We start from the raw sequence: 12,808 nt of genomic DNA, 5'->3' as shown, positions 1-12,808 counted from the left end.
CTGAAGCGCTTCCTGCCACACAGGGAAGACTGGTAACTAACCAAGGCAGGGACACGAGACGACAGAACCCAGGATGAAAGCCAGGTGATTCCTGGGAAGAACACAAGGCGGGAAATGACAAGAACACCTGGGCCATTCTGAGTGCTCGGCATGCTGGAGCCTGAGGCTCTGGGTTCAAATCTAGGTATTTAGAGCCAAGAGGAGCTGGGCTCAGATTCCAACCTCTGACATGTGGTACCTAGGTGACCCTGAGCAAGTCACTTCTCCCCAAACTGGATGAACTCTGAGGTCCGTCACTTAATGAGCACTTAGGATGCCCTTCCTGCAGGCTGGGCAATGATGCACCAATTGCTGTCTGGCAGGAGCTCCCAGTCTAAGAGAACATGCCAACAATCATGCATACCCGGGACACTTTCAGAATAAACCTGGCTAGTCTCAGAGAGAAGGCGCTTCAGTTAGGGGGCTTGGGAAAGCTTTCCTGTAGAAGGGGAGAAACCAGGGAAGCAGGAAGTGGGGGAGGGGGGTCGTGTGGGAGGAACAGCTGCCGGTGCAGGATGTCCTCAGGACACTAGGGAACCCTACAGAAAACGTACATTTCCCTGCTTTACACCTTGCATGATAGTTATACTTAGACAACCTCTGTGGTTCCTAGGTGGCCTAGTACACAGAGTGCTGAACTTGGAGTCAGGAAGGCCAGAGTTCAAATCCAGTCTCAGACACTTGCTAGCTAGGTGACCCTGAGCAAGTCATTTTCCCTGTGTGCCTCAGTTTCTTCATCTGCAAAATGGGCACATAAAAGCACCAACCTCTCAGGACTGTTGTGAGTACTGCATGAGTTAACATACAAGTAAAGTACTTCATCTCAAAGCTAGATAGCAGCCACCCACCTGTCCAGGAATGCACATATGACAATTCACTGACCAACTCAGCCACATCTTAAAAATCCCTCCACAGACCTGCACATAGGATTTTGGGTCCTCTACACCAGGGAAGATGGGGTTTGCCACTCCCCTGCCTAAGCCTGCCAGCTCCCCTCTCCTGTTTTTACCAAGGAAGATACCTCCAAATGAGAAAGCGGACATATGTGCCAAGCACTGCTGAGGGACAGGACACAAGGAAGCCCAAACTGCAAGAGGGAGGGAGAGAGGAGAAAGCCCTTATTAAGTGCCATGCCTACTACAAAGACGATCTCACTGGATCCTCACAGCCAAGGAGGCGCGATGATGAGCCTCATTTTACAGTGCAGGACACTGAGGCACGCGAGCAAAGGGGGAGTGCCTTGCCCAGGGTCCCACGGCTGCCAAGGGCCTGAGGCCTGCCTATAGAGACTCCACTAACAACAGGAGCAGTGCCCGACGAGCACTTGGCCCTTCTCAGACCCTTCTTTAGCCCCCTACAAAAGGCAGATCTGTACCTCAACCCCAGGCTTCCCTGCCCCAGCCCGGCCTCTCAGACACAGCACTGGCTCAGGGGAGGGGGGTCAGAGGAAGGCAGCCGGTGGGCAGAAGGGGCTGCCAGCTGCCAGACAGGACAGGGCCCAAGTCAGAGAATGGCAGACTTTGGCTTGACCCAAGGAACCATCAGGGAGGGTGCGGCAGTCTTCAGGCTGAGGCTCATTCTTGCCTCAGAGATGCCACTGAGTTCATTCCTGCTCAGCCCAGAGATGGCCTCTGAAGGGCCTTGCCATCCTGAGATTCAACAATTTTTAAGGCTGACAAGGGACAGGAAGAGAAGCCTGAAGAACTGCGTGGGATCATGGAGATGAGGGAGTAGAGGTTTTCCAGGAGATGGTAGTCAGATGCCACCAAAAATACAAGGAGGCCTAAAGCAACAGATTAGACCACTGGGGAATCTTCAGCCAGGGGTCAAAATGTTAACCCATAAGGTGAGAGCCCGCTCTCTGCCAAGCTGTGCGTCTGTTAGTACACTACTGTGGGAAACAGAGACAAGTAGGGGAGTGGGTCTTCCTGCCCTCCAGGAGGGACAGTGTGCATGTGCCCGTCACTGTCCCAAGGCACCAGACACACACTGAGACAGCAAGGACACCAACATGAACACATCCAACCACACCATGGACCCCAGGGAGGGCTTGTGTGCGCTCCTACTAAGCACCTCGCAGCAGCAGGTCCGCTCCCTGGGCACCTGACTCCACAAGGAGGTTAGGTCAGGAACACAAACACCAACTTTGTCACTCACCTCTTCCTTCTCTAATTTCGCATGTTTGCGTTCCGCAGCCACATTTTTTTTTTTATTAAAATTAAACTGGGCATCCTCTTCAGCTTTCTGTACCCTTTTCTTCTTTTTCTCATATTCCTCGACAAGCTCCTTTGAACTGCTAATTTCTTCAAAAAACTGAGTTCTCTCTTTGGGTTTTTTCATTGAAATGGATTCTACAGTGCCCTGAAACAGAATGAGACATATCAGAGAGTTGGTCCACAGTATTTAATTAAGCACCTACTATGTGCCAGGCCCAGTGCTCAAAACTAGGGATACAAAGAAAGACAAACACACAGGGTCCTCGCCCTCAAGGGGCTCAGTCTAACAAAGGGGAGGTGACCCAAAAACTGCTGTACGTACAAGTTACAGGGCAGAGGGGAAGCTGTGGCTGAAGGAGGTGGAGAGAAGGCTGGGAAAAGCCTCCCTCAGGAGCGGGATATGAGCTAAGAAGTGGAGAGGAGACCACTCTGGGCAGGGGAGACAGCCAGTTTAAAGAAGGCAGGGTGTCCTCTGAGAGGATCCCCAAGGAGGCTGGCCTGTTGCTACCCCCTGATGAAGTACTCACTTTGGTTTGGGCATCAGTCATGTCTAAACATTTAATCCACTCACCCGCCCCAGGAGCCTTCACTTCACCAAGCACTAGCCTCTAGTCAGTCTGGTGCTTTGCACCCAGGGCAAGGAGGGGCCCAGCCTCATCCCCAATTTGGGGCTGAGCCTGGTAATCACAGATACAACATTCCACTTCATTTTAGCCTGCTTTTTAATTATATCCCTGTAGTCACTCCACAGGCTGTTTTCCTGACTAAGTTCATTCTTCCAAAACTGAGTATCAACAGCCCCTTAGCTACTTACCTGAAAAACCAGGCAGTTCCTGGCTTTGACAATTATGCCAATTTTTTCCAACTCTGCTATGTAGACTGAACGACTGACAGGATTGTCATTAAAATGAAATTCTGATGACCCTCCTGGAAGAAATAAAGTTAGAAGCAACTCAAACTAAATAGTGGATAATGTTGGTTCGATGAGTATTAAAAGTTTCTATAACATCATTCCTATTTACGCACATTAAGATGGCCTGATCAACCGGTCAGAGACTTGACCCATTAATATGGGCAGACCATCACACCCAAAGTTTTCTCTGACTGACTAAATGTCTCATTACATTCACTACTCAGACCAGGTTGAAAAATGAGGACAAGGCAACACAACCATCGGCCTCAACACAAAGAAAACGATACCCAAATCCCAGTGACATGAGGCAGCAGAAGGCAGGGATGCTTGGATTCAAGCATCTTCCTCCTTGGAAAGGTCATAAGGTTTGCTTTGGGGTGCCCCAGCAATGAGGGAAGCCAAATGACAGGAGGGGGAGGGATTCCAGCAAAGCAAAGCCAAATCCTTCCTGCGTTAACTCAGTTCATGCCTTTGGGGGGATGAAGAAGCTGGATCTAGAACCCCCAGTACCCTGAGCTGTCCTCTGGAATGAGGAGATTGGTTCTTGAGTCCTGGTGGCTGCCTGGCCATGTTTAAGCCCTTGCAGCTGAGCCATGCTGTCAGGCATAAGCCCATTTTAAAACACTCACAAGAGGACTGGTCAGTAAGGATGCTTGGGCAGCAAGGACACAGAGATCAGCCTGCTGCATGCAACCAGTAGATGAGAAGCCAGACAGACTGAGAGCCGCCCCGTGCAGGTGGAAGAAGAGAGTCAACCCAGCGGTCAGACATCCCTATCTAATCAGAAGGGATTGTATTCTTAGGGGCAAAAAGGAGGTGCCAAACCCCCCTGGTGACTCCTCCCCGTCCTCAGCAGGAGGCAGGGAACATGTGCAAGAGGTGGAATGTGGCACCACTGTCTCTGGACATCAAGCTGCTCGATCAATGAACTGACATGAAGTGCCCACTATAAGCCAGACACTGTGCCAACAACAGGTAGCACCGCATCTGTGAAACAAGCACCCACTGGACACACAGGGGCCAAGACTCATCTTTGCCCATCCTCTGGCTGCACCAGCCGGATGATAACAAATGACCTTCCTGGAGCATCTCCCCGAAGCTGACAAAGCCGTACACAGGCTGCCTCATTCCCGAATCCTAAGCGTGACACCACTCAGGAGTCTTCAGCCAATGGTCAAAATGTTAACCCGTAAGGCGAGAGCCTGCCCTCCGCCAAGCTGTGCGTCTGTCAGTAAACTACTGTGGGAGACAGAGACCAGTGGGGGAGAGGGTACTCCTGCCCTCCCGCAGGGACAGTGTGCATGTGCCCGTCACTGTCAGAGGCACCAGACACACACTGAGACGGCAACAAACCAGGTCCTGCCCTGGGACACCGACACAGTCACATCCAGCCACAGCGCGGACCCGGCTCAGGGAGTGCAAACTGAGGACAAAGGAGCACCTGGAGTGGGGGGGAGGAGGAGGATGGAGGAGGGGCAGGGAGGAGGAAGAGAGATGAAGACAGAGGGGGAAGGGGGAGGGGGAAGGAGGAGGAAGATGGAAAACGAGGCCCTCGAGGAAGGAAGGATGGTGGAGGAGAGAGAGGAAGAAGATGGAAAGCGAGGAGGGAGGGGGAGGGGAGGCCGCGGCGCCCACCCACCCCGGACGGTCCTGCGGAAGCGCTTCTCGGCGCCGCTCTCGTCCACGTACACGGCCTCCACGCTGGCGCTGGCCGCCGCCGGCCTGCCCACGTGCGCGCCGTGGATCAGCTCCTGCACGCTCTTGACGCGCAGCTGGCCCGGCCTCTCGCCCATCACGAAGCTCAGCGCGTCCATCACATTCGATTTGCCTGGGGGGGGTGTAACGTCACCAGGCGCTTTTTCCCCCCCTTTCCCTCCTCCTCACTCCCCCCCCACCGCCCCAATTCGGCCTCAGTTTCCCCACGTCGTTTCTCTCATCGGTGGTCCCCGCCCCGCCCCAGGCCCCGGCCTCGCCCCCTCATCCCCGGGCTCTCTTGAGCGGTCTCCCCGCCCGCACCGGAGCCGTTGGGGCCGACGATGCAGGTGAAGCCGCGGAATGGCCCGAGGACCTGGCGGCCGCGCCACGACTTGAAGTTCTCCACGAGCAGCCGGTCCAGGCGGCCCATGGCGGCGTCGAGAAGGGAGGCGGCCCCGGACGCGTCGAGTCCACAAGATGGCGGCGGAGACTAGCGCGGGAAGGCGGCAGCTACGACAGCGGAAGGGAGGGAGGCTGCGGGGGCTCTCGCGAGACAGCCGGGAGGACGTGTGCGCGTGCGCAGGGAGAAGCGAGGGCGGGGGGTGCCCTCGCAATGGCCCTGAGCGGCGTTGCCTAGGAACCGAGTGCGTGCAGGTGTTGCCAAGGGAACGCAGGCGCCTCCTTCTGCCTTTGGGCTCCGGCTGCCGCTGCCGCTCACTTGCACGCTTGCTCGTTGGTTTGCTCGTTTGCTCGGAGCCCCACCTCCCCCCCGCGTTGGCTTCCTGGCCTTCAGGCCGCACCCCCCCGCCCAAGATGCCCTTGAGGTCTAGCAATGTGGTGCAGCCCCAGGACTACAAAGAAGCGGCTTCCCTGGAAAAGAAGAGGCAGGCAGAGCTGCAGCTGCAGAGCCGCTGGTTCAACACCCGGGAGCTACTGATCGGGGTGAGCTCGCCTGGGCTGGGTCCAGGAGGAAACTGAGGTACGGGGGTGGAGACCTGGCCCTGCAGAGGGGGGAAACTGAGGCACAGGGGCAGAGACTCATTGAAGTAAAAGCCCTCCAGTCCAATACCCTCACTTTACAGAGGAGGAAACTGAGGCACTGGGCAAACAGGTGACTTACCCAAGGGCATAAATTCATAGACTTGGAGCTTCAAGGGACTTCAGAAGTCAGCCAGTCCAGCCATCCCCATCCCCATTTTACTGAGGAAAGGAGAGCGCCCTATGCCTAAGGGTATCAGCTGGGCAGCATGTGAAAGGGTAGAGGCCAGAATTGGGGCAAGTCGAAGGCTCTGGTGGAGTGGAGAACTGGGGATGAATGAGGCCGACATCCAAGCTGCAGGGGGCCCGCCCGGGAGATCAGGCTTACTAGAGCCAGGCCCTGGGCTCAGCCCTGGAGATAGATACAAAAAAAGCCAAAGGCTCCCCAGCAGGAGCGATTGTCCACATGTCACAAGAAGTGAAGTCGGGTGCGAGGGCCGTCTTGAAATCATACAACTTCCGTTAAGTTCACCATTAAGTATGCCAGCCCTGGGCTGGTAAGTGCAAGGCCAAGGCTCCTCCTGCCACTTCCCACCGCCCTCAGGACAGGACAGATTCACAGCTGGAGAGGCATCCAGGTGTTTCGAAGGGCTCTGGGAAGTCCCCACTGGGTTGGCACAGATGTCTCCTGTCTTTGCTCAGCTGCTGAATGTCAGGATTGAAGGAGCCTCGGGCCCCCCCGCCCCATGTCAGAGGGCCTCCTAACTCTGGGGGCCTCAGTTTTGTCATCCATAAAATGGGTATATAACCTCTTGAGTCCCTGCTGCACAGGAGAAAAAGTGCCTGAAAATGTGGGTTTGGGAGCAGCATTGAGATCCCAGAAAGAGCTGTGGTCTGTGAGCCAGAAGAAGCCTGGTTTGGAGGCAGGAGGCAGGCACTGCCCACCTGGGTGACCCCCAGACTTGGGTGTCGTAAGGCCGGCTTTGGGCTGGGCCCTCCCAGCACCGAGTCTGATGACCTGGGGAGGGCCGGAGGAGCAGGGAGGAGCCGAGGTGGGCGGCCCAGGAGGAAGCTGGGATCCTTTCTGATGGAGCCAGATGTCTTGTAGTTTTAAAATTACCTTCACACAGGGAGATCATAATGCCTGGGCTGCGCAGGTTCACGATCGGAAGATTCAAGAAGCCACCGAGAAAGGGAAGCACGAAATGATCGGTGAGTCGCTAGCCTGGGGCTGTTGAGGCAGCAGCGGCCTGTAGCCTTGAGGACCTTCTGCCTCCATCCTCCCTTTAAATGATCTCCTCTTAGTTTTGAGTCTGACACACCAGGCATTTCCAGCTGCCTGCCTTCCTCACGTGTGTGGGGCCCAGTCCAAGAAACGTATACACTACTCAGCACCCACAGCCACCCCCTTCTCCAAAGGATGCCCATGCACCAGCGTGACCTCAGTACCTGAGAGTCTTGGAAGCTGTCCTTTCATGGCAACCCTTGGTTAGCTCAGAACAAGCGCCCCCTGGTGGAGCAGAAGGGAGAAATCCGTCTGCAGAAACCTGCATTCTGGTCCGGCTCTGCCCGTCTGAGGATGCAGGGCACATCATTAGTGCGAGGCCATGTTCACTAAGAGCCACCTCCTCAGCCCGGCCCCATCGCATGGAAGAAGGTGGCATGTGGCTCAGAGGCAGCGCTCGCCCCTGTGTGTCACACTAAAGAGCCGAGGGCCCCTCACCCTGGTCATTTCACAGATGAGGAAACTGAGGCCGGAGAGGTTAAGGGGCTTTTCCCAGATGTGCCCAGCGTCACAACGCTTTCAACTGGACCTCATTCCCTTGAAGAATTCTCCCCCTCAGCAACGTGGTAAAGGTCTGAGAGATGCCAAAAGCCAGCTCAGTGAGAGCAGAGGGGTCCAGCCTTTCAGAACCAGCCAAGTGGCGAGCCTCTGGAGGTCACTGGGCAGAGCCTGTCAGGTGGCAGCCAATGACCTCCGAGGTCTTCCAGCCCGGAGTCCCTGTGATTGAGGGCTGTGGGGGTGTTTCTCCTCCCCGCCCCCACTGTTCTGTCCTTAGCCCTGTCCCTCCTCCCTCTTCTGTTCCGAGGCACCTCTCTGGCTCTGAGCTGGGGTCCTCCGCCTGCTGGACACCTCCCGGGGCCTGTCTTTAGCTTCTCCCACCGCTGTTGCCCTTGCCAGCCCTTCCCTCGGACACATCCCAGTTCTGAGCACCTGTGATGCCCTGTGCCCTGCCTAGGAGCGGAGATGAGAGAGAACGACCACATCGCCTGCGTCTTGGATCAGTGTCAGCAGAGGGACAGGCGCGAGCTCCAGAAAGCCATCAGCGAGTTCTGGCAGACCTTCCAGAAGCCCGAGAGTCGCCGGGAGTTTGACCTCTCTGACCCACTGGCCCTAAAGAAGGACGTTCCGGCCCACGTGTCTGACCAGGATACCTCGAACACCATCTCCGGGCTGCAGAAATTCATGGGGGAGGACCTGAACGCTAAGGAAAGGAAGAAGGCCCAGGAGGAGCAGAACCGGGAGTGGGCCCTAGAGCAGCAGAGAATGTGGAACAACGCGCTGGCTGACCACAGATTTGCAGGTAGGACTCTGCGCTGGCCCTGTGTTCTCTGGGCCTGGGTTCGAGTCCTGGCCAGACACTAGCTGGGTGACCCTGGGCCAGTCCCTCTCCATCTCAGAGCTTCGTTGTCTTGCTCTGTGAAGTGGGGGAGCCTGACCACATGACCTTAGCCTGGGCGATTCCAGAGAGCAGGGAGGGCTCATCACAGGGCCTGGCACACAGTAGGTACATAATGCATGCTCGTTATCTGACTTCTGGAGGACAAGCATGGTCGCACCTGTGTGCCCATAACAGGTGCTTAATCAGATGATCGGTCATTCATGGCGGGGACAGGCCTTGAGGAAGGGCCGGTGGTGGGGCCTGGGGGTCTCGGTTCTTCCACACGCTCAGATTTTCTGAGTCCTGGTCCAGCCTGGCTTGCTGTATGACCTTCCACCGTCAAGGCAGGACAGTGCTCAGGGGGCCTGAGTGTGAGTCCCGGCTAGGGGACCCTCTCTGGGTGTCACCCCCCCCTGCAAAGAGGGGGGCCATAATCCCTGCTCTCCTCCCCTCATAAAGCACTCCGAGTCACTCCACCATGGCTGTTTCTTTCCCCCAGAGGACATCTTCACCAAGACCAGGCTGGAATTTGACCAGACCGCCATGAACCTTCAGAAGTTGGAGCTGGCCACTAAACGTGTGGTGTGCGAGACTGTAAAGGATTTCAACAAAAGCCAGGTGAGGCAACCTCTGGGCTGGGGGAAGGGCCGGGGCGGCAGCCCCTTGAGGGGTCCAACAGGGTGGAACACTGGACAGCTTCCCCCTGCCTCTCAGCTTCTCATACCTCCCCATCCTAAGAGTTATGTGCTGGACGAGACCCCAAGGACCCCACCAGGGCGACAGCCAGATGGATGGGGGGCAGAGAAGGTGGAGGTCTCAGCTGGCATCTCTGCCAACCCCCCTCCCTAGTCTGCACCCTCACCCGCCATCAGGGACAAGCGGAAGGCCTTTTCTCTGCTTCTCCCCTCTGGAGGAGGGGAAGGGCATTAGGCTGCGATGGCCCCCAGCCAGGGAACTAAAGACCCAAGGAAACCGGCCTGAGGGAGAGAGGCCTGGCCTCCATCCAGGGCCAAGGAGAGCTTTGAGGCCCAGCCCTTGGGGAAGGAGCCAAAAAGTGAGCATTAGGGGATGACGAGGGAAAGAGACTGGAACGGCTGAAGCCATCTGAGGCAGAGCTGGGCCCTGGAACCCCGTCCCCTGCCACTGGCCGTCTGTGAGGCCGCCCCACTCTTGGCGTCTTTTAGATGCTGGAAGTCACAGAAAGGAAAAGGCGTGAGCACAGACAAGAGGAGGAAGACAACATGGCTGAGATCGCCAGCACCCTGCAGAGCGACTTCCTCTCTGAGAACCCGCAGCAGGCGGCCAGCTCCTTTGGGCCACACAGAGTGGTCACGGACAGATGGAAGGGCATGAGTAAGGAGCAGCTGGACAAGATCCAGCTGGTTCAGAAGCAGCAGATCCAGGAGAAGCAGGTGACATGCCTCCTCCACTTCCCCTCCTCTTCTCTCCTTTCCTCTGTTTTTCCTGACCCTAGGGAGTGGGGATGAGCCTCTGGGAAGTCCTCGCTCCTACTGGACTGAGTAGGAGACTCTGAGCCTCAGTTTCTCTACTTGCAAAGTGAGGCGACAGAGCCCCGGGGCATCTCTTCAGAGCCTCGTAGAGGGGCAGGGGTGCAGATCAGTAACACGGCACAAATTAAAGGGAGATGCACGGTGAGCACGATCAGAGATGTCAGATCAGAGATGGCCTCTGAGGTCGCCAGAAGCAGACCTCCTCCCTCTGTCCACCCTGCCTCCGACCCCTTCACCTCCCATGGCCTGGCCCCTGCTCTGCTTCTCCATCCTCCCTCATCCTGCCCCGCCTCAGCACAGACCTTCATCCCTCACCCCCGCTGCATCTAGACTGTCCTGGCCTCTCAGCAGTTTGCTGGGCCCTTGTCTGTTTTCTCCAGAATATCTATTTTTCCTTTGACAAAACCTGTTTAAATGAAGTGGGCATTTCTGTGTGCTCAGAAGAAACAAAGGAAGGCTGATTCTCTGGGAGGCCCCGCTGGCTTTTTAGCCTATAAATTCCATCAGTCCCATTTAGAGCTGACCTGCTGCTCACCTCTGCTTCCTTCTGGCCTTCCTGCCATCTCTGCCTTTCAAAGGGGCTGCTGGGACCCTCTTTCTTCCTCCTTGTCCAGCTCATCCTCTATCCCCCTGCTGAAGAAGGTTGTTGGGCCAGGAATCTGGCCGTGGCTCTGCTCTGCTCTGTTGCTTGCAAAGTCAAATTCAGACTCTTTTCCTTGACACGTGCATGACCCTCTGCGTCTCACCATGACCTTTCAGGCCTCATCCTTTCTTTGTGTCCACTTGCCCTCCACACCAGCCCAAGAGGTCCCTGACTTTCCCCCCCTTCCTTGTCCCTATGGTCCTTCAAGGTTAAGAACCTTTCAGAATGACAACCCAGCCTTTAGAATACAAGTCCAGTGGTCCCTGTTGGTGTCACCCTTACTGATCTACCCATCAGCCTTTCCTTCAAGAAAGAAGGGGTGGGAGAGAGGCAGGTAAAATGGAGAAGGGGAAAGCTAGGGGAGAAGAGCAGGCAGGGTAGCAGATGCAAACCACTGCCCTGGCCCTGGCCCTGCTCCCTTGGCCATCCCTCCTTTTCCTAAGGGTGCCAAATGTCTGGAATAAGGTGGCCCCAGCTCTCATATTTCCCTGCAGAGGCTGCAAGAGGAGGAGAGGCAACTGGACTTCGATTGGGACCGGCAGCAAATCCAGGCAGCCAGAGCCAATCTTCTATTTGAGAGGCAGCAACAGCGACTCAACCGGGAGCTCCGCCGGGCCATGGATAACAAGAACTTGAACTTGGCTCGAGAACATAAAGACATGTGAGTAGGCCAAAGGGAGGGGCTAGCATGTGGGGGGGGGGAGGAGATCATCCAGAGACACGTGAATCCATTCAGCCATCCCAGCCATCCATCGATCCGTCCCTCCATCTGTCCATCCATCTATCCATCCCATCCATCCATCCATCCATATATCCACCTATCTGTCCATCCATCCATCTGTACACCCATTCTATCCATCTATCCATTCCATCCATCCATCCATATATCCATCTACCTGTCCACCCATCTATCTGTCCATCCTATCCATCTGTCCATCCATCCATCTGTCCATCCATCCTATCCATCTGTTCACCCATCCATTTGTGCATCCTATCCATTTGTCCATCTGTCCATCTAGTCTATCCATCTGTCCATTCCATCCATCCATCCATCCATCCCATCTGTTAATCTATTCATTCCTCCATCTGATCTGATTACAATGGGATATTTCAAAATAAAAACCAAGCTTAGTGCCTCCAGGCCCCTGGATTAACTGATCTCCAGAACTTCTATGAGCTCTAATAGTCCTCTGTTCTAGGCTCCAAGGTCTCTCCCAGCTCTGTCATTCTCTGTTCTAGGTTCTAAGGTCTCTCCCGGTTCTGACATCCTCTGTTCTAGGATGCAAGGTCTCTCAGATACTCTCTGCTCTAGAACCTAAAGTCTTTCAGGGATTCTCTGTTCTAGGCTCCAAGGTCTCTCCCAGCTCTGACACTCAAATGTTCTGCAGTTTTTCAGCTCAGTGATAAGGTGGCCTCTATACACATGATGGGAATCTAAAAGAACAATTTAAAGATAAACTAAGAGGCGTCAGAGGGAATGGGTGCAGTCGTTCTAAATCCAGTGTTAATGCTTAGTTGCTCAGCATGCCAAGGCGGCAGTTTTGGAAGGCAGACCTACCCATTCTGCTGCAGGGAATCGGCCTGGGAGGAGGGTTGAGCCTCTTTAAGAGGTTGAAACACCAGTGTGCCCATGGGATGAGTGTCTGTGACGTGAGGATATTTCCGAGGAGGAAGGGGGTGGCAGCGCATCTGTTGGATTCCCCAATATCTGTCCGTGTGTCTGGTCTGTTTTGTTCCAGGCAAGATTATCTCAAGGAGCAAGTCTACCTTAGTTACCCGGCCGCACAATATTTCACACAATTTAATACAACCAGTAAATGAGGAAGAAGACGCAGCCACTGATTTTCTGGATGTCTCAAGAGAACTTGGTTTTGCATTGGAAAAAAATAAAAGCCGCAGAGGCTGTCAGGGACTGAGGCTGGAGTCGGGGGGTATCTGTCTCCCCAAACCTCAGTGCGGGGGCTCTGCAGAAGCCCACTCTCTTCAACAACAGAAAACTCCTGCTCACAGGATCTCTTAGCTAGCTCTTTAGCACTAGAGGGGGAATGGCAAATGTGGGTCAGATGAACAAATACAAAATGGAATTAATAGGGAAACGTGGGGTCCAGTACCCTAAAGTAGAAGGGAGACAAGCCGGGTGCTAGTCTCAG

The 12,808-nt window shown here is 55.2% G+C and overlaps 2 protein-coding genes across 2 annotated transcripts in view; one reads left to right on the top strand and one right to left on the bottom strand.

The window, feature by feature from the left end:
- Nucleotides 1-5,376, bottom strand: part of SMC1B (structural maintenance of chromosomes 1B) — a 52,428-nt gene extending 47,052 nt beyond the window's left edge. Inside the window, 4 exon segments of the mRNA XM_020977452.2 lie at nt 2,197-2,400; nt 3,070-3,182; nt 4,808-4,996; nt 5,185-5,376. Coding sequence (XP_020833111.1) covers nt 2,197-2,400; nt 3,070-3,182; nt 4,808-4,996; nt 5,185-5,293 — 615 coding nt within the window. The 5' untranslated portion in view covers nt 5,294-5,376.
- RIBC2 (RIB43A domain with coiled-coils 2) lies at nt 5,285-12,574 on the top strand. The gene is made up of 7 exons (XM_020977454.2): nt 5,285-5,805; nt 6,972-7,053; nt 8,082-8,426; nt 9,004-9,122; nt 9,689-9,916; nt 11,153-11,319; nt 12,398-12,574. Exons 1-7 carry the CDS (start codon nt 5,341-5,343, stop codon nt 12,477-12,479), a joined length of 1,488 nt encoding a protein of 495 aa, XP_020833113.1. The 5' UTR covers nt 5,285-5,340; the 3' UTR covers nt 12,480-12,574.
- Nucleotides 12,575-12,808: the final 234 nt, after the last annotated feature.

The sequence above is a fragment of the Phascolarctos cinereus genome, unplaced genomic scaffold (genome assembly GCF_003287225.1).
Source record: "Phascolarctos cinereus isolate Bilbo 61053 unplaced genomic scaffold, phaCin_HiC Scaffold_1;HRSCAF=81, whole genome shotgun sequence".
NCBI lineage: Eukaryota > Metazoa > Chordata > Mammalia > Diprotodontia > Phascolarctidae > Phascolarctos > Phascolarctos cinereus.
Note: the sequence above shows the minus strand (reverse complement) of the source record. Positions and strands in the feature narration are given on the sequence as shown.

Bases quoted from the DNA above. Each gene is read 5' to 3' on its own strand.
- RIBC2 (XM_020977454.2), top strand. From the start codon at position 5,341: ATGGCGGCGGAGACTAGCGCGGGAAGGCGGCAGCTACGACAGCGGAAG. The intron at 9,123-9,688 runs GTGAGGCAACCT...GGCGTCTTTTAG, and splicing joins AGGATTTCAACAAAAGCCAG to ATGCTGGAAGTCACAGAAAG. The intron at 9,917-11,152 runs GTGACATGCCTC...ATTTCCCTGCAG, and splicing joins AGCAGATCCAGGAGAAGCAG to AGGCTGCAAGAGGAGGAGAG.